At 47.6% G+C, this 18,816-nt stretch overlaps 1 protein-coding gene across 1 annotated transcript in view; it reads left to right on the top strand.

The window, feature by feature from the left end:
* Positions 1 to 248: 248 nt before the first annotated feature.
* Positions 249 to 18,816, top strand: part of Etv6 (ETS variant transcription factor 6) — a 203,352-nt gene continuing 184,784 nt past the window's right edge. Inside the window, exon 1 of the mRNA XM_010643554.3 lies at positions 249 to 449. Within this exon, the coding sequence (XP_010641856.1) occupies positions 264 to 449 (186 nt within the window). The 5' untranslated portion in view covers positions 249 to 263. The remainder of the gene's footprint in view (positions 450 to 18,816) is intronic.

The following is an 18,816-nucleotide window of genomic DNA, read 5'->3' as shown; positions in this document are numbered from 1 at the left end:
TCTCCCCCTGCCCTCCCACTCCCCCCTCCCCTTTCATCATTACCACATCACTGTCACTGCCACACTTTGAATACTAACACCTGCTGGTCCTTGTGCTGCTTGTTTTATCTGCATGACCTTGATTACTTTCTACAGCTCTCTCCTGAAAGTAATTTTTCCTCCCCATTTTACCCGAGAGGAAAGGGAAGCCCAGAGAGGTCAAATGAGAGATTGGCTTCAGATCTGCCAGGCTGTAAGTGGAAAGTCGAGGCTGAGTCCACATCATGGGACTACAATTCCAAAATATTTTCCACGACTGTATTCTAAAATACTGGACAGTCATCTTAATGAAGAAAGTTCTGACATGCGGCTGGGGGCTGGTGGTCATCACCAGAGGGGAGACGGCAGGAGTGGAGCTGGCAGAGATCCTAGCAGGCTGCGTTTCCTTTGCTCGCTGGTCTTCCCTGAAGGTAGGTTATTCCTAGCCATTGCCCGCGCACAGGGACCAGCCCGATGGTCTCCTGAGCCACCCAACTTAGGATGAATGTCTCTGTCTTCCATTTCCACCAACCCCAAATCCTCCAATGGTATGTTATCTTGGAGTGGGTTTCATTTTCAGTCCTTGTGCTTTGCTCAGAAATTTTCTTTTCCTTCTCTGCTTTTCTCTTATTTCCCCTGCATCTGATTACTCCATTATTAGGTCATTGGAGTCTGAGAGGTTGTGTCCTCAGCCTGCTGAGCTTTGGGGCCAGAAGGCTTCTCTGCCTGTATCACCCCCTGCTATGTCTTTTTCTCGCACAGCTTTTCCTTTTAAATCCATTTGTCCAATCCAAGAATATATTTTTTGTCATTGTTCTTTCTTAAAGTATTCCTCGTGCACACGTTTAATGCTGTGTGGTGTTTTTGTTTTTGGTACTGGGGATCAAAAACTCAGGACCTTGTACTTGCAAGGTAGGTGGCAGAACCACTGAGCTAAATCCCTGGCCCCAATGCTGTGTGTTTTTTTGAAATCTATTTGTGGTCTTTGCAGATATTCCCTAATTTTTTCCCTCCAACACCAAAGTATTATTTTGCTTTCTTCTCCTTTTTCATGATGGCCTGGCCGTAGTAATCTTATTCTTTCTAATTTACTTGAATGAAGAGAGAGTTTGGCCACCTAACTTCCTACATTTCTGAATTCAAATAGGTTCAGTAAAGAGTCTTAGAGGATATTTAGGAAAGGGTGTGGAGAGAGAAGAGCAGAGGGGAGGTACGTTATGTAAGGGGATTTGGAAAGAACAAACCAAACTCCATGACACAGGTGAGAAAACTTAGTCCTGTTGCATTTACATAGATCACTTTGCTAATTGTAGCTGAGGCAGGTCAGGTGTTCTCCCCGGGTCCGTGTCCATCTAACCTCATAGCCGAGCTCATGAAGAGCAGACCAGGACCCAGACACCACAGCTTCCCTGTTACGATGGCTTCAGTGCAGGGTTAAACCCCTCCGTGTGGCACTGCAGAGTGACTGAAGGGAGTAACATTTGAAATTATGACTTGGAAATTAAATTGTGAGATTTAAGAAGTGAGGGGAGAATGAAATATATTTTGGAAGTATATCCAACAAAGAGGTCCGACATACAAGTAATTTTAGGGTTTAGAAGGCTAAGTCCCTTTATTTAGATGAATCATCTATGAAAATACTCCCCTGTGAGGATGGAAAAGAGCTGGTTAGTCAGCCCCACTGTCTTGAGGCCGTAGGTACTTCTTTGGGGTATTTCCCCTTTGTATGTGGGACTCAGATGTAGGGAAAAGGATATCATTTCCTGAGTGACCCAAAAAGGACGCATTGTTCTGCCTGCGTGCTCTGTGTGAGTTGCTGCAGTGGAGTTCAAATCACCTCTGCTTCGTCTTTTTGTGTTTTTTTTTCTGGTACCAGGAATCAAACGCGGGACCTTGCACTTGCCAGGCAGCTGTGGGCCGTGTCTTCGAATTTAGATTTGGATTTTACTGTCACTTGTTGTCCTTTGGTTCTTACTTATAAAGTTGACTTCTCATAAGGGGATTCTGAGTTGCTGAGAAGAGGGGGCTACTTACTGCCGACAGGAACGCAGAGCCCGGAGTGGACAGGCCTATGAAGCCCGGTCCTTGAACTGGTTCAGGTTACCTAATCACGAACCTATAGTTTAAAGCGCTAACAAAGCAATATGTGTCTCTTGGCACTGTTGGGATAAGTGAATTGCCTGATGCCGTACCTTATACTGGTAAAAAGTGTTAGTTCATCCTCTTTGTTATCACCTGCAGTTCGTGGCTCAAGAAGGGGCTGGAGGCTTTCTAGTCCTGTGGGCACATTACACAATTGAGATGGGGATGCCAGAGACACTGGTGCTCTTGCTTTAAGCTCTCAGGGTTGCTGGAGGTACTGTGTGAGCCGACACCCAGTGCTGTGCTCTTGTCACCATCCCACTGAGTTTTTCACAGGGCTGGCTGGGGTCACTTGGTGCTCAGAAAAGCTCTTATTTTAACTGTCGTTGAACACAAGCCTCAACAACAGGAGAGATGAGCCAGCTGCAATTACGTGATAATGGCAGATGCCTTTTGTGTCTTATGGCGAAGTTCTGAGGGAAATAGCTAGTGTGGCTCTGCATAAGTTTCCAGAGATGAAAGAAAAGGAAAAAAAAAAACTAAGTCTGGAAGTACCGTATAGCGACTCTAACTAGCACTGTTACTCAGCACTCAAGTATTCGAACACATTCAGGGATCTGCTTGTTCGTTCATACAGTTGCTTATTATTTGCGACTGGGGCGAGACTTGAAAGACGGCCTCAGTTCTTTAGTCTGCTTTTGTTTCACAGGCAGTTCCGTGTCTGTCTGACCATAGAACAGACACAGTTTGCTGTGGGGATGGTGAATTTCCAGTTTCACCATCGGGGAGTGAATGGCCCCGGCTGGAAGTATAATTGTACCGAAGAAGAGTTTGAAAGCTGAATGCGTTACCTTGGGGCATGAAGGAAACCTTTGTGTTTAGTAGATGCTAAGGGACTGAAATATCTCCTTTTGAATAGCCATATTCTTTCTGCTGCAGACTTAAAATGCCATCCCGAATCTTTGTTTCATGTGCTTGTCACATGAGAGGATGAAATGTAGACTGGAAAACGATCCCTTTTGAGGAATAGTGGAGAGTATATTCACTGCCTTCTTCCCGCCCCATGCACCAGGTGTGGGACCTGCAGACGGTGGAAGAAAGAGATTTGGAGAGAAACCACGCCTCTGTACTCATCCTGGAAGCCGCCGGTGGAAGTTGATTTTCTTCTTAGCTGCCTTCCATCCTGTGCAGTGAGCTAGACAGGGCCGTTTCACTGTCGTCCTTAAGACCTACCTGTCTTATGACTTGTTTCACTTACTTACCTTTTCTGTACATGAGGAGGCTAGCTCTTAAGTCTTTCCTGGAAGAAATGACCTGGAGATAAAAATCAGTCTTGTAATTAAAAAACCAAGCCGGAGAGAACAGCCCAGCCCGTTTGTCTCTGAAGTTGCTGGCTTTCTCAGACACACCTCCCCGCTCCATAGTGAAAGTGAGGCTCTAGGTGTGGCCGCTGTTGTGCTGATGGTGTGAGGCAGGAGAGAAAAGGAGGGCCCAGTGCTGCCCCCTCACTGCAGGTGTGGCCCGGTAGTCTAAGGAAGTCTAAGGAAGAATCGAGGTCAGGTGACAATGCTCTGGGATGGGCAACACAAAATAGAAGGGGGGGCTTCATGAAGAGGGGCTGGAGTCTGCTAAGTTCTTTAACCGCTTCAAGGAGCTTAGCTTCAGGAAAGAGACTTCTCAACACTAGTTTCATCATTATTCATTATTTCTAGACCCTTTCTCTTTCCCAGACTGTCCTTGACCACCAAACCAGACTCCTGTCAGGCCAAACTGCACGGTAGTGACTCCTGACTCTGTGGTCCAGCTAATTATTTTCACGTAGTGATTTGTGATCACAGGATGGGAACCCGAAGGGAAGGGACTGAAGCGAGTTCTCTTTTCTTTGGGCCTCTGTGTATACTCGCTCCCAAGCTAGTGCTGGTTTTGGAAAAATTTGAAATCTAAAAGATTGGACCCGCGATGCATTTTGTGTCTGCTGTGTCCTCCTTTTGACTCGAGGTCTTGGAGATTTAGAAGAATCGTTGTGGTGAGTTTGCTGGACTGGTGCTTTATGTTGCTAGGACCCACCAGCCCTCCTGGCTTAATGTGTTCTTAGTGACAGTAATGGCCAGTGATGGGGAGGGGGCACAGCTCCAAGTCAGGGGTCACTGACTTGGTACCTTTTGACCTGGGCTTTACTCAAAGCGGGAGAGTTGTCATTTGGGGGATACAATCTGAGGGATTTGGGCAGACTCCCAGTGTAGGTAAGTCTCCTCTTGTCCTTGGCTTTGAGACCTGGATTCCCTGGTTTAGGCGAGTGTACCTCAGGTCCCCTGGAAAGCTGCCAGCTCCTGGTTGGAGTTGGTGCCATGTAATCCCTCCCTCCCATAGTCTGCTGACTCCAATCCTTTCAATTGAGGTAGAAGGAAGAACCACACCAGTGGGAAGGGGAAGTGAACCGGAGGAACAAAGACTTCCTTCCTGCAGGTTGCATTCGGCTCTCTTATGCATCCAACCGTCCATCCATCCATCCATCCATCCATGGCTCTGTGCTCCTGGCGGGGCTGTAGGTGAGGAGGTGAGGGTGTGTTTCTCTGCAGGCTCCAGCCAGCTGTAGGGCAGACACAGCCCTGGGACTTGGATTCCAGGGGCAATCTTGGCAGGCACAGAAGGGCTGGAGTGATGATCTCTGATCTTCGTCAGCATGCCGTCAGGGTATCTCTAACTTTCTGCAGTCGGCAGGGAGATGGGCCAAGAACTTAGGTGTCAGCTTACTTCTCAAGTAGGGCACCTATTTGTATATCTGTCCTGCATGCCTCTGCCCTCCCTGGTACTTAAACTTTTCTAAGCTACCTACCTTTAGAGCCACTGACAACAACGTATTTATCCACGCAGCAGCACGGTTCTCACTTTCGTGGTGCAAGGCTGTGTTCTCAGTGGGAGATGTGCTGCTCGACATGGCCTCAGAGTGGGCAAAACCTTTAAAAGCAGGAATGAGGAGAAGGGGCAGCTGGGAGGACTCCACTGAACGAATGGCCGTGTTACTTCAGCAGAGGCAGATGAAGTGGACCCAGCGGCCCTTGTCACTGAACGTTAGCCAGCTTTTTGGAGAATTTGTCTCTTTAGAAACAGTCCCGTGGCCCAAAGGCATTTTGCTAAGTAGGAGGAGTTACCTGGGTGTGCTTTTGTGGTTAGCCGTTGTGTTGAGCGGCCCGATTTGAGAGACATGGTTTGTGTACATTTTCATTTCGGCTGTGGTCTTGAAAGGCTTACCGTGGAGGAGGCGTGAGTAGATGCGAATGTAGTTCTTGGCCTCTTGGTTGGTTTAAATCTAGGTTATGAGTCAGTGCGAGGTCACAGAACAGCGTGTTTCTTACTAGGTGCGTTTTAGGGTGCTCCTTGGAGCCTTGCTGGGGCAAACCCAGTTATGTACACGTAGTGGTTGTCTGCCGGGCTTACTGCCAAATGGATTGATGGGAAGAATTCACTTCATAACTCCAGTCCCCAAATCAACGTCTGTTGTTCTTCTCAGTCTCTTTTTATGAGAGTCTTATGTGGGTTTTATCCTTCTGAGACCTCCATGGGCTCTGTGTTGGCAAGATTGTGTTCTCCGGGGAAGTTTTGGCTACCCCTGGGCCGGGTGAGGTAAGCGTTAGGTCCGGCTGGCTGCACATCAGGCTGATGACCATGTTGGCACTTCAGGGCCTTCTGGCTGCACCGTTTGCCGGAAGGGACATCTAGTGGCTGGTGCTGGGGTCCTTAGGGTACAGGTATTAGACTGTGGGAGAAAATCCATGATTTCAGGTTCATTTTTGCTGGGATTTGTGTGCATTGGCAGACTTATAACTGAAGTGCATTGAAAGATCTCTCCATACTCTGACACCTACCAAGTAACTTCATTGGGTCAGGGAAAGGCTCCTAGGTAGTCACTGAAGGCTAGAGCTTAGGACCAGCACAGGGGTAGATTTAGCTCGACCTGGGGAGGACAGTGTGAGGGTGGCTGACAATGCCTTTACCTGCTGTTTTTAACTTTAGCCAGGACTGCATGGTGTGGCTTGTACTTTCTTGGGTATCATTCTGCTTTTATTCTGAGGGTTTGTCCTTGTGACTGTTTACATACATGCACTTAACACTGTGCGCTCACAAGATCATACGTTATGGAAATTACAGTGTAGTCTGTTTTCTAGCGTACAGAGGAGAAGGTTGCACAAATCCCAGTCTTGTGGCTAAGAAACCTTACGGATAGATGTAAAATACATCTCCTTAGAGGGTTGGCTTTGTGATGGGCTATAAACGGATTGTTAAACAGCAAGCTGAGGGGCTGTTAACAAGCTGTTTCTAAGAGCATCTCCTGCTCCGGTCTGAAAAGGTAATGTGTATGTATTCCAGCTATGAAATAATTTGCCTGTAGTGTTTATTGATAGACTTTGTGTGTGTGAGGGGGGGAGGCGAGAAAGATTAGTGGCAGATGTACCAAGAAGGTAATTTTAAATGTTTATTTGTTCCTGTGTTAGCGTCTGCATTATTTTATTTTATTTTTGGTACCGGGCATTGAACTCGGGACCTTGTGAGGCAAGTGGCGGCACCACTGAGCTAAATACCTGGCTCACCATGTACATTTCAGGCTGGGCAGTGTTTTAGTTTGTTTTTAGGCTGGCTTCCGTAGAGAAATGTTTGGTCAGCCACTGCGTATGAATCAACCAAACTTCAAAAAGCTGCAGTGTGTTTTATGATAACATCCTCCGTGTATGACAGCTCCTTTGAGGAAATCTTGTCTCAGAGTGCTTGGATAATAGGTAAATCACCTCTCCATGAGGAAACTAGCATTTGGGTTCTCCAGATCAGCCAGCAGCGTTCCCATTCTTTGTGTGACCTTATTTGAACTGTCTGCTTTTTGCATTCAGGTGACAGAGCTGAGAAGGTCCATGCCTGCTTCTGCATTATTGAGTCTTTCACGAACAGAACTCTTGTTACTGGGATGCACGCATCTACTTTAGCAGCTGTCGTGTTCAAAAACAGGTGTCCCTTATAATCCTCCGAATGGATCAGTTTGCTACCCTGGCGCAGCCTTAATATTGTTCTTATTTATTTATTTTTTTGTCTCATGTAAGCCAGATCCTGCCAAGTGATGTGGCTGAGCAGGATTAATGTGAGAGGAGATGGCAGCCTTTCTTGGTCAAGGTTTCTGTTGCAAGAGTCTGTCTCAGAGTCATATCAGAAAAGTAGGGCTAAATAAAACTGTAGGGTACGAATCACAGGGGAGATCGGCCAAGAGGAGAATAGTAAATGGATAATTCTGCCAAGTCATCTCTCCATCATTCTTCAAAGGCCATCTTAAAGCCAGTGCTGCCACAAAAGCCCGCCAGGAGTAAGGGGAGTGAATGATGACCTTCTGTGGTCCTTGGCACATTAACAGGCTCATTCATTGCTGTTTCTTAGGGCTGCCAGAGCAGCCCTTCTGGCCTGCCAGGCAATCTGGTGCATGCCACTCCTCGTCTCCATCAACCTTCTCTTCTCTGGTTTTCGCATCTTCATTCTGGCCCCAGACTCTTGTTCATGGCTCTTCCCTGTTCCTCCTGCCTCCTCTCCTATCTTCTCCAATCCAGCCTGGAGTCGTTTTATGCAAATAAGAATCTGATCACCTCACTTCAGCTCAGCGCCTTGTCCTCTGTAGTCTACTTTCTGGTATCATTTCCCACCTCGCCTTCCTCATCATGTTCCATCCAACCACTTCCTGCTCTTGTCCCAGACCACAGGATGAACTTTTATGCCTGGAATCTTCCCTTGATCCTTTTTTCTGCCTGGCAGCCGATGTTTCCTCTGAAGCCCATCTCTTTGGCTTTCCTGTGGCTGCCTGACTTTCTGTTCCAGTTCATTGAACACCTCTCTGTTGTTGGCAGTGATCTAGTTATAGATTAATGACTTATTGTTATCACTAGTGTGAACAACCACTGAGGGCAGGAGTTTGATTTTTTTTTTTTTTTTTCATGCTGGGATAGAACTTGGGCCCTTGTGCTTGAGAGATAGGCGGCAGAACCACTGAGTCAAATCCCCAGCCCGCCCTGATGGGTTCATTTTTATATTTCCATTGTCTAGCACAGTGCTTGGCACAGAGGCAAGCCAAGTTATGTTGAATTAGATATTTACAATCAGCAAGTATTTATGAAGCGTTTGTTCTGGGCAAGTAAATGCTGGGCTCTGTGATAATGTAACATGAAGAAGGCCTTGCACTGTTGAAATCCTGAGCAAATACTCCCTGAGGGTAGAGGAAGGAAGCAAGATAGAGACCTGTGTTATAAAGCCACATCAGGACCACAGGGCAGGGCTAACACACTGCCACCCCACATCCTGCAGCTCTCCTGGACAGCTCATGCACTGAGCAGACACACACATACTTTCCCTCTCGGGCTCCTCTTGGAGAGGAACATGGGCAGTGGGAGAAAAAGCTTGAGAGCCGGGAGGCTGGATTTTCCAGGTGCAGCCCGGATATCCCCAAATAAATGGACCTAAGCGCTGATCAATTGCCCTCTTGTGTAGTATGGCCCAGGTCTCAGCTGTGTGCAGATTGGGCATAGCTGGCCATGAGACTGGGGATCAGGGGCCTGTCCCCATTGGGTGGGGGCCACCAGAAGTCCCCCCACCAGATTCCCCTTCTGTCTGGCAGGCAGACAGAACTAGAAAGAAGTTTCCTGAGCCTTCTGAGAAGCCTGCAATCGCCTTTCCAAGAAGAGAGAGGAAGCTGAACCTCTCCTTGGGTCCTGTGCTCTGAGCTGGGTCTCTGCTACACTTATCTGAGGAAGATCTCTTTTGAGCTCCTGCTGGGCTGCCCTAGGGACTAACCAAGTGAGGATGACTCAGTATACCACAGCACTAGGAAAACAGCCCAGAGCAAGCTTCACAGATGGTGCGGCAGCCTTAGTGTTTTTGTTTGCAGCGGACAGCTCAGTGGTATTTGCCTATGGAGAGCACTCTGGGAATCTTCCAAGTGCAATCTGATACAAGTGAAAGGGACCAGGTAGGGAGAAGTCAGGTTATTTTCTGATCCAAGCAGACGCACCAGGGGCCTTCCATGAAAGCCCCAAAGGGCTGAATTTTACCTTTTTTTTGTAGCCATCGACCTATAGCCGGGACCCAGGACATGAAAAGTTTTAACTTCCGGAACCCAGGCAGACCCCAGGAAGGGTTGGCTTATAGTCCCCTGCCCAAACCGGCAGGAGTTTTGCTGACCGCCTGCCAGGGGCTCTCTTCCAGGCCCACGCTGCAGCTGCCTGCCTGCCTGTTTGCCCTTGACCTCACCCTGGCTGCGGGTGGCTTCATCCCAGCACTGTTGTTCTGGGTTTCTCGACTTGCGGAGAGTCTGAGGGTTCACTTGCTGCTCTCAGATGAGCCTCAACAGAGCTCCAGCAATAAGTAGAGAGTAGTTACAGGGCTGGGGGCCGATCTTAGGGACACGATTTATGGACCTCATCCTTGGACAGTGAGCTGCTGCCACATTTCCTCCCCCGAGTCCCCCAGGCCCCTTACTCAGCATCCACACGCGGGAGGCTGTTGATGTGGAGGCCGTGTACTTCCCCTTCCTCTTCCAGCTTGCCAGGCCCAGTGGTAGCACAGCAACCTTGGGCTTAGCGCTCAGGGACCTAGTTCCTGATAATTGTTTTTGCAATCTGGAGACTGTCTCCCATTTAGCCCTAGCAAAAAGTAACCCCTGTGACTATGTTAGGAATATTGGTAATTATTGTCATTTGAATTTGCTTAAAAATCGACCTGACTTAGAGAAAGTCTCAGAATCCTTTCCTTTCCTTTTTTGCAGTCTTCCCACGTACTCCTGTGCTCCAGCACTGAACTATAACCCAGCCTTTTCATTTTATTTGGAGACTGGGTCTCTCCAAGTAGCTCAAGTTGAGCTAGAACTTGTGCTGTCTTCCTGCCACAAGGAGTAGTTGAGATTACAGGCATGAGCCACTATCTTCTGAGTTTAAGGATTCTGCTCTTTTTTTTGGTTTTGTTTTTGAGACAAGGTCTGAAGTGCAGACTGGCCTTGAACTCACTATGTAGCCCAGCCTGGCCTCAAATTCATAACTATCCTCCTCCTCCTCACGCAGCCTCCCTAGTGCTGGGATTATAGGCGCGCACACCACACCTGGCAGGATTCTGCTTAATGAGCTGCTGAACCCATCATTCTACAGGAGCAGAGTAACAAGTGCCCAGTGCTGGTGTGTATGAAGGGCACCCTACCCTGCCCAACCGCGGCAAAGTTAACGAATTTTGCAAACCTGAATTTGTGATGTACAGTGTGGTAAAAGACTTCTCACTTTTTTTTTTTTAATGTGGCAAGACTTTCACAACACTATGCCGTTATATTTTGGTGAATTCCTTTTACTGAAAATAAATTCATGTGTGATCAGGACTGTTAAGGAACAGCCTCACTTCCAGCCAGTTTTCCCCGTGATGAAGGTGACACTGTCCCAGAGTGACAAGAAAAGGGTATTTTCTGAACCTCCACTCATTTTATGACCCCTGGCTGGCATTGAGAAGGGCTCGTTCCTGTGTTTTTCTTCATGCAAGTTGCAAGGACCCTTAAGCCTCATGCCTCGGGCAGAATCTGATCACAAGCTGAGATGAGGAAGAAAATCGCTCCTGTGATATCCCATTGCACAATTAGCCAGGTGTGTCACTTCTGTTACACACGCACACCCTCCCTCCTGACTGGCCATCTTAAGAGCAGGACATTGGACCGTGTGGGCGGCAGCCCAGCTGCCTGGCAAGTCCTGGAGCCCTGAGGTAGGGGGACACTTGGCTGGCCTCCCTGTACTGTGCTCAGCTCAGGGCCCGCAGCTCCTCACAACCCTCCCTTCTTGGGAGGTGTGAAATTGTGCCTCAGTGCATGCATCCCCGCACGTACGTACACACAGCATCCTATCCTGTGAGCACTGCGTGTGAACTCGCTTCCCCGTCCCTGGGCCTGGGTTAGTTACTGCCCCATATCAGACTCACGCACGCCCAGTACAGCCAGATATGGTTGATAAAACAGTGGGATTCTTTCACCGTAAAGCTTGCTGTTGCCAGGCTGAAGCTTGTCTTACAAGTGGCTTGTCTGGTCTAAGGGGAGCAGAGGGAGAAGGGAGGGACAGGGACGCTTTTCCTTTTCTGCACTGGCCGTGCTGCCTCTTGCGCAATAGGATAATTACCAGCGGTTCCCAGGCTTGCTGCTCTTCTTCCTCTGCGTGTCTATCTCCTGCGGTGCAGTACTTCCCTTCTGCCTCTATTATTAGCTTGCTTGGCTTTACCATTGAGTCCCCCACCTCTCCCTGCTCCACTCCTCCTCTCCCTGCAGCCCCTCTCCCTCCACCTCTGCAGGTGCTGTACTTGAGTCACCGCATGTCCCGTGCATGTGTGAGCCTTCTTCTTCATTAATACGGAATAATTGTATTTCTCTTTCATGACATCATGCATTCACAGTTCCCAAATAGGAGCATCACCCTAAAGCACATCGCGTCTGGCCTGTAAATCTTTAAAGCAGAATTTACTGAAGTGAGCCTTCCAAAACAGGCTTATGCTGGTCCACCCTCTCTGCCCCTTGCTTATCTTTCCTCCATCTTCTTGCCCTTCTCTGCTTTTCTTTTTCCACTCCAACCGTGATCCTTCCCACATGATTGTGTTAGGACTTCAGTGTTCTCCTCGGTTTGTTCATTTTGTAGTTCTTTGTTTTCTTTTTCCCTTTAAGATCTTTTTTCTTTTCGAATGTACCGATGTTCCTGTTCATTAGAGATTATATCACCTTTCACTTTACTGAATGGTCATAATAGGGGGTGTTTGGTATCAAGCATGCCTTTCAGAATTGAGGAAAGAAAGTAAGTTTTTGGCAGTTGTTGATAAAATTAAAATGCATACTAATAGAGAAATAGTTTATGTATTCTTACAGAGTAAAAGCTTACATGTTGCTCGTTTCTTTGTAATCATTCTTAATCAGTTTGGGTAAGAAATCCAGCTTTCAGATTGTGTCCTTAGAAGCTGATTAGTAAAGTACTTCCCCAAACTAATAGTTTCTGCATGTTAAGAGTTTTAATATTCATGATGCGTTACTGTGTGCCGTTGGCCTTTCAGGAGTTGTAACTTTTAATGTGTGTTGGACTGCTTGTAAGCGGTGAAACCACATTTCTTTAGAGGGCTTTGCTAGTCACACTTCACTGAAGTAGCCTTTTTGACCCTTCAGTATCGCTCATTTACGAAGTGTCCCAGCACAAGTACAGCGCCACCAGAGAGTGGGAAGGAGGGGTTAAAGGGAAGCAGCGGGACTGTGAAAGCAGGGAAGTCCATCTTTTCTTAAAAATAAAGGGGAGAAGAATTAGGGAGGTGGCTTTTAGAGTAAGATTTTTTGTTTGTATTTTGGTTCTAGGGATTGAACTCAGGGCCTGAGCATGGAGCTGTATACCTAGCCCTTTTTTATTGTTCAAGACAGGGTATCAGTTGCCCAGGTTGTCCTCAAACTTGTGATCCTCCTGCCTCAGCCTCCAAGTCATTGAGATTCAGGCACATGCTCAGTTTAGGATTAGTTTTAAGAGCAGGACAGACATACATACTGATTGCTTCTTGTAAATGAGAGGTGGCCTTTAATAGCTTTGAGTGAACAGTTGAGGAAGTGAAGTATTATCTTACCCAATGTGTGACATTTTTGTATTATACTTTGAAACTTGCTTTGTGGAGTTTTAAAAGCATTCTTTTGTGGATTCTAAGCATTTATAATAAAGATCAACTAGCATTTTATGAAAACCATGCATTTATTTTTGGAGAGTTAGGTGAGTGAGCAGGGGTTGTGTGTTGCTTTTGCTTTTCCTCATCCGTCTTGCTCCTAAGGAACCATGGGAATAATTAAAGCCATAAAGTGGTTTGTGCCTTTCTCCTTCATAGGACAGGGACTCCCCACCCCCAACTGACATCCTAGTGGTTTCTGCAAAGGAGGAGGTAGGGAGGAGAGAGCTGTTGATTTTGTAGAACTCCATTTTAGCTTCTGCAGAACACTGAGGACTCACCGATTCAGATTTGGGGATCTAGCAGGGTTTTATTTGTTGGGGTAAGAGATTACATATTGGGGTGGCAGCTGCATTGCTTCTGGAGTGCTGTACTCAGGCCTGGGAGCTTCTGAAGAGAGACTGAAGTGGCGGTGTTAGCATTCACGAACCTTGGGCTTGCTGTATGAACAGTGCTTGGGGCTCCTGTCCCAGTAGTGCAGGAATCACTGCAAACATCACCATGACCTCTGCCCGATTGGTTCTGACTGCTGAGCACTGGTCTTTAGAATCCCAGGATTTAGACGTTTAGAGCTGCAGTTTTGGGAAATTTCAGCCCAAGACCCAAACCACTCAGTTCAGTGCCCTTCCCAGGGTCCCCTGGCAACCATTGCTATGTTGGAACTAGAACCCAGGTCTTCTGATTATTGATTTTTGACTTGGCAGTTAGTTTTAATTACGGTTGTATTTTCAAAATAGCAGATAAGTTCAGATCACATCTTATTAGTGAATTGAATGAATGTATCTACTTTTCAGTTGATGTTTATTGGACATGTAAAGAAAACCATGAATCAGCAGATCTGCAAGCTTTGTGGTTCTTTTTTTTTTTTTTTTTTTTTTTCCTCCTTAGCTCATAATGAATTAAGGATGGAAAGCAGGAGGTAGACTGTGTACGTAACACAGCATCTGCTCCCCTGTCCCCTGCACTCTTTTGGGCTGTCTCAGGACTCATTTGAGGGTGAGAGATGACTCGTGGCCCTCTGTCCTGTTCCCTTGGTTGAAAAATGTGATCATGAGGTTTTTAATTTTACAGTGAACTCTGACTCTGGGGAGGAACCAGCTATCAGCTGACCCTGCAGTGCCTCTGAGATTCTATTACACAGAAAATGCCCTGCATACCAGTATATGAAAATGCTTTTCTAGGATGAGCTCAAAAGCATTTCATTCTCCAAATAAAATCTATCTGCTTGCACTCAGACTGTTCAAAGGCAGATGGTAGGCAATTGAAACAGAGAGGCAAGCTGGCAAAAGGAAAAATAAAACCACAAATATCTGTACATGAAGGTGATCTACACTCTTGCCAACCCCCCTCCTAACTTCGTTAACATAGCAGCCTAGCAATTAAGTAGCATGGGAACTCAGACTCATATGGCTAATACAGTTGTCCTCTGTTAATGGGGTGAAACAAAGCTTGCATATAATATATGGTGCTGTTCGCGACAGCGCAAAGCTAAAAGAGAGTTTCAGAGGTAATCAGCGGCAGAGCCCATAAACCACGCTCTCCATAGTAGACAGCTCCCTTATTGAAATCTCCCTGCTCCCCAGCCCATGTTAACAGTGGGGTCAGTGGTGTTGAATGTTGGCCATTACTGAGTTACCAAGTCTTGAAAAGGGACTGGTCGACAGTGTTGAGCTTCAGATGGGTGGTAAAATGCCCTCGGGTTGAACGAAGGAAGGTGGTGAGCAGAAAAGAAGAGTCTGAAGCACTTGCTCGGCGGGAACTATGTTAACTAGGAGTGGGAGCGGAAGTGATCGCAGTCTAACTGCAACTTGTGTGTGTGTGTGTGTGTGTGTGTGTGTGTGTGCGCGCGCGCGCGCACGATGAGGTAAATCTCTGCGCTCCCTCAGCCTCTCCCCTGGCTGGAGGACTTTCCAGACTCTGAAATCTGGCACTCCTCACTAACCTTGAACTTGACCACGCAGTGACAGCAGGGGAGGGGAGAGAAGAGAGGGAGCCTGGTGTCTATGGTGGGGCACACAGAGGGCCGCTTGTGATGCCTGTGATGCCACGCTGGGGTGCTGGGCGGTGTGTGGACGCGGGTGTTGATCCAGATTGCGGAAGGGGCAGCTCTCAGAGCAGGTGGGAGTGGTTGGTGCAGGAGGACGGGATTTGACTGGGCAGGATGTGGCCCCGAGTTTCCTCTGCTGGGAAACAAGCTGGGGAAGGCTGTGAGAAAGAAAATTGAGATGAGTGGGCCGGAGAAGGAGAGGAGAGCTCAGACTGCAAGCCAGGAGCAAAGAAAGGAGGTCTTGGTTTCAAAAGGAAACCCCTGTTGGGATGTGAAACCCTCGCTGCCCTCACTGAGGGGAGAGGGTGGAAGAACGGGCTCTCTCTGAGAAGGTCGGGTCTTAACCGTGACCTTTGTAGTCTTCCCAAGTTGAGATGGGAACAGAGTCTGGGAGCAGCGATTAGAGGAGAATGTGCTGGATGGATGAATTTATTCCTTTAGAAATTGTCCTTTTCCTCCCAGTCTCTCCAAGTGGTGTAATTGTAGCTCCTAAATACAGCAGTTCGTGTCTTACGTAAAAGACTGCTTCATTCCATTGCTGTGTTGTGTCCAGTTGTTTTCTTGCTTCACAGTCCTGCATTTGATCTTGGCCAGATACTGCCAGTGACTACTGTTAGAATGGCCCTTTTCCTCTCCCAGCCCAGACAGGCTCCGGCCTGTGGTCTCCAGACTGGGATTTGGCGGTGATGCCTGGCTATTAGGAGCCGAGTTCAGTCATAATGCTCGGGTTGGCATGGCTGTTCAGCATTATGGAATTTTCTTGAAGCAGGTGTAGTTTTCATTTCTCTGCCAGTGTGACTCTATCCCAGTGAATTTTTCTTTACTCAGAAAGAATGTCTTCTGCACCGTCTTTCTCTAAAAGGTACAAACTGGGATGATTGTTTGACACGTGAGTCGACTTCTCCCTTGAGGACCAGCAGACCACCCTAGCAAACACAATGCACGGAACCCAGAAAACAATAAAGAGCAGTATGTTCGCGTGGCCAGATCATTAGCTTCCTTCCTTTTTCGCCTTGACTTTTGGGAAGCCCTCGCTTGTGAGTTCCATAGGCCATGGGACATGGCAATATGAAATGTCGGAGGATGTTCAAATGGGTGTGGGGAGGAAGAGGGAAAGCAGGAATTCTGGGCCAGGGAGCAGATGGCCGGCTGGTGATGTAGGAAAAAAAGCTCATGCTTTTAAAGTGAAAAAAATAGCCATTTTTCTTTTGGCATGGTATTCATTGAGCAGAACCATACGTGGCTCTAAGTTGAAGAATTCCAAAAGTGGTGGTCCTAGAGTTCCTGCCCTCAAGGGTTACCAACCGAAGACAAGGAGCCGTTTTTTTAAGGCCGTGAGGATATGCAGAAAACAATCCTAGGTAACAGAAACACCCATTCAGCTCTTCTGTGGTCCTGCTCACCTGCAGTGTGGCTCAAGGCCCAGGGGGTTTTTTAGGATTGTTTTTGGTGTTTTCCCCACTGTGACCCAGTTGTACAACCCTGCACCTGAAGGCCAGCTGCTTCCTGCTCTTCTTTTCAAGCGTATCTGTGTCCTAAAGGATGATGGAGTGGGAAGGGGCACGTGGGACAGTCTGGCTGCCCTCTCTGGCTGCCCCAGAAGTGGAGTCGCTGGTGCTCAGGAAGATGGTGACTACTTCCAGATCAGCCACATGCTGCTTCCCCGAGGGAAGGTGGGGACTCTGGTGGTAATCTGGTGAGAGCCACAGCCCTTCTAACTTGGAGGAAAGCTGGACCCTCTGGGTCAGCACTTACTGGAGACATTTAACGTATGGTACTCCATGTAGGGATGGCCAGACCGCCCATCAGTGCTCTGGCACAGGCTTTGGTATGTGCATGTTCATATATGTAAATAGCTGTAGACCTAGCAGTAGCCACCAGAGTGAGCCTCATTCTTCAACCCAGCAAAAGTTCATGGCCACAGAGGACAAGAATACCATGATTTTATTTTGTTTCCCCAGAGCTGGGGCTCGAACCCAGGGCATGCAGAGCATTTTATTTTGAAATGGTGTCTTGCTAAAGTTACCCAGGCTGCTCTTGAACTTGTGATCCTTCTGCCTCACCCTCCTGAGGAGCTGGGATCCCTGCAGGATTATTGTTTCTAAAGATATTTTTCTGTAGCCCCCAAACCTGCAGCTCTCAGTTGTTTTTTTACCCGGACCCCAGAATTGCATATAAAACATTCTTCTAGGACCTTGCAGAGATCAGCCCTTGTACTCTACTACAAAGGGCAATTTGGAAAGGCCAGCAAACCATAAAGGTCTCTAAATCTTTCATAATAATAATACACTGAGTGTGGGCAGCCTGTACCAAATGTGCCCTGAGACTTTGTGTGTACACCCAAAGGGAATGCTGAGTTCAAATAAGGTCTGAGGCTGTCTTTCCCCTAGAAAATAGTTAGGGAGCCGCTGTGTGTACCTAGAAATGATTAGATGAAACAACGTTGCACAGAAAAAGTCAATGAAGGCCAATGGAGGGACTCAGTCCCCTTCCCTGCCTCAGGGTTCTGCCCACCCATCTCCAGCACTGTTCGTGTCATTTTCCTCGTTACTCTGGAATGGGCTTCGCCCAGGTGGTGCCCTTAGAGACAACAGCAGACAGTCCTTAGGGAGCGGGAGCTGCCAGTTGCTGAGCTTGGACACAGGGGCTTTGTGTCTTTTTATAGCCCACTCTGAGTCTAGAAATGCAGGCACTAAGCTAGGAGTAGTGGCACAAGCACATAATCCCAGCACTCTTCGAGAAGGCTGAGGCAGGAAGATTGCAAGTTTGAGCTTAGCTTGGGCAGCTTAGCGACATAGCAAGAACTTACCTTAAAATAAAAAATAGTAATAATAAAACAAGGGCTGAGACTGTATCTGATTGCCAAGACCCAAAAAAGAAAACATGGGTGCTGAGAGTGCCATGGCTCAGGCTGCCTCAGTCTCCCTCAGCCTTCTGTCTCCATGCTGTCCCAGATGGCTTACTGCCTTTGAAAATTCTCTGCTAAAACCACGGGAACCCTGAGAAGGTCTCCTCTGCCTTGCCCTGTGCTTCCCCGGGGTGTCTCTGTGCGCTCCAGTTCCCCAGCATTCCGCCCAGGTGCTCTCTTTGTCTCGGTCTTCAGATGACCTGCCCTTTGCCACATTCCTGTCTCCTCCCAGCTGACCAGTCATCCTCAAGTCTTAGGTCCCAGAGTCTTCTCTGGGGATTCCTGGGCCTGAGTGACTGACCTTCTTAGTATTCTCTTACTGCCCTTTTGGAAACTTTCATCACATTACCTTATAATTATTGCCTGTTGTATCCATCATGCTGGTCAGCGCATGAAGTCAGGGTCCCTTTTGGTTTTGTGCATGAGACCACAGCATTGGGCATAGGGCTGGTGCCCCCTAGATTTTCTTGAAAGAAGGAGCCTGTCAGAGATAATATGGCTCTCTTTTTTCTTTTTTGGTACTGGGGGTCGAACTCGGGACCTTGTGCTTGTGAGTCTGGCAGCCGCACCACTGAGCTAAATCCCCAGCCCAATGTGGTTCTAGATTATATCCCTGGCTCAGGGTCTTGCGCTCTCTGTCTTATCAGGCCACAGGAATCTGCAGGACTGTTCTGAGGAGCAAGCCTGTCTGCAGTATTGTTTTGATACAGTCAGGTTGCTAGAAGTTTGCTTATACTGAGAAAACAATGTGAAATTTTAAAGTTTTAGTTGTGGATTCAGAATCTGGGGCTGTACTCGGGCTGTGGTGATTTGGTTTTTAACTTGAATTTCTGTTTATTGCTAAATCCTAGCCAAATCAATTAAAGCAAGGCCTTCTTATCATTTGCTCCTCCTTGCAAGGATGCTGTGGCTCTCTGGATGTTCCTGTAGGACAGGAAAAGTGATCACAGATCAGTTCTAGTTGCTGCCGCTGAAAAAGGAGAGGAAGACAGATGGGTCTGGTTTGTGATCTCTCTCCCTCTCCCCCTCCCCC

The sequence above is a fragment of the Fukomys damarensis genome, unplaced genomic scaffold (genome assembly GCF_012274545.1).
Source record: "Fukomys damarensis isolate Sample0158 unplaced genomic scaffold, DMR_v1.0_HiC HiC_scaffold_19, whole genome shotgun sequence".
NCBI classification, from domain to species: domain Eukaryota; kingdom Metazoa; phylum Chordata; class Mammalia; order Rodentia; family Bathyergidae; genus Fukomys; species Fukomys damarensis.
Note: the sequence above shows the minus strand (reverse complement) of the source record. Positions and strands in the feature narration are given on the sequence as shown.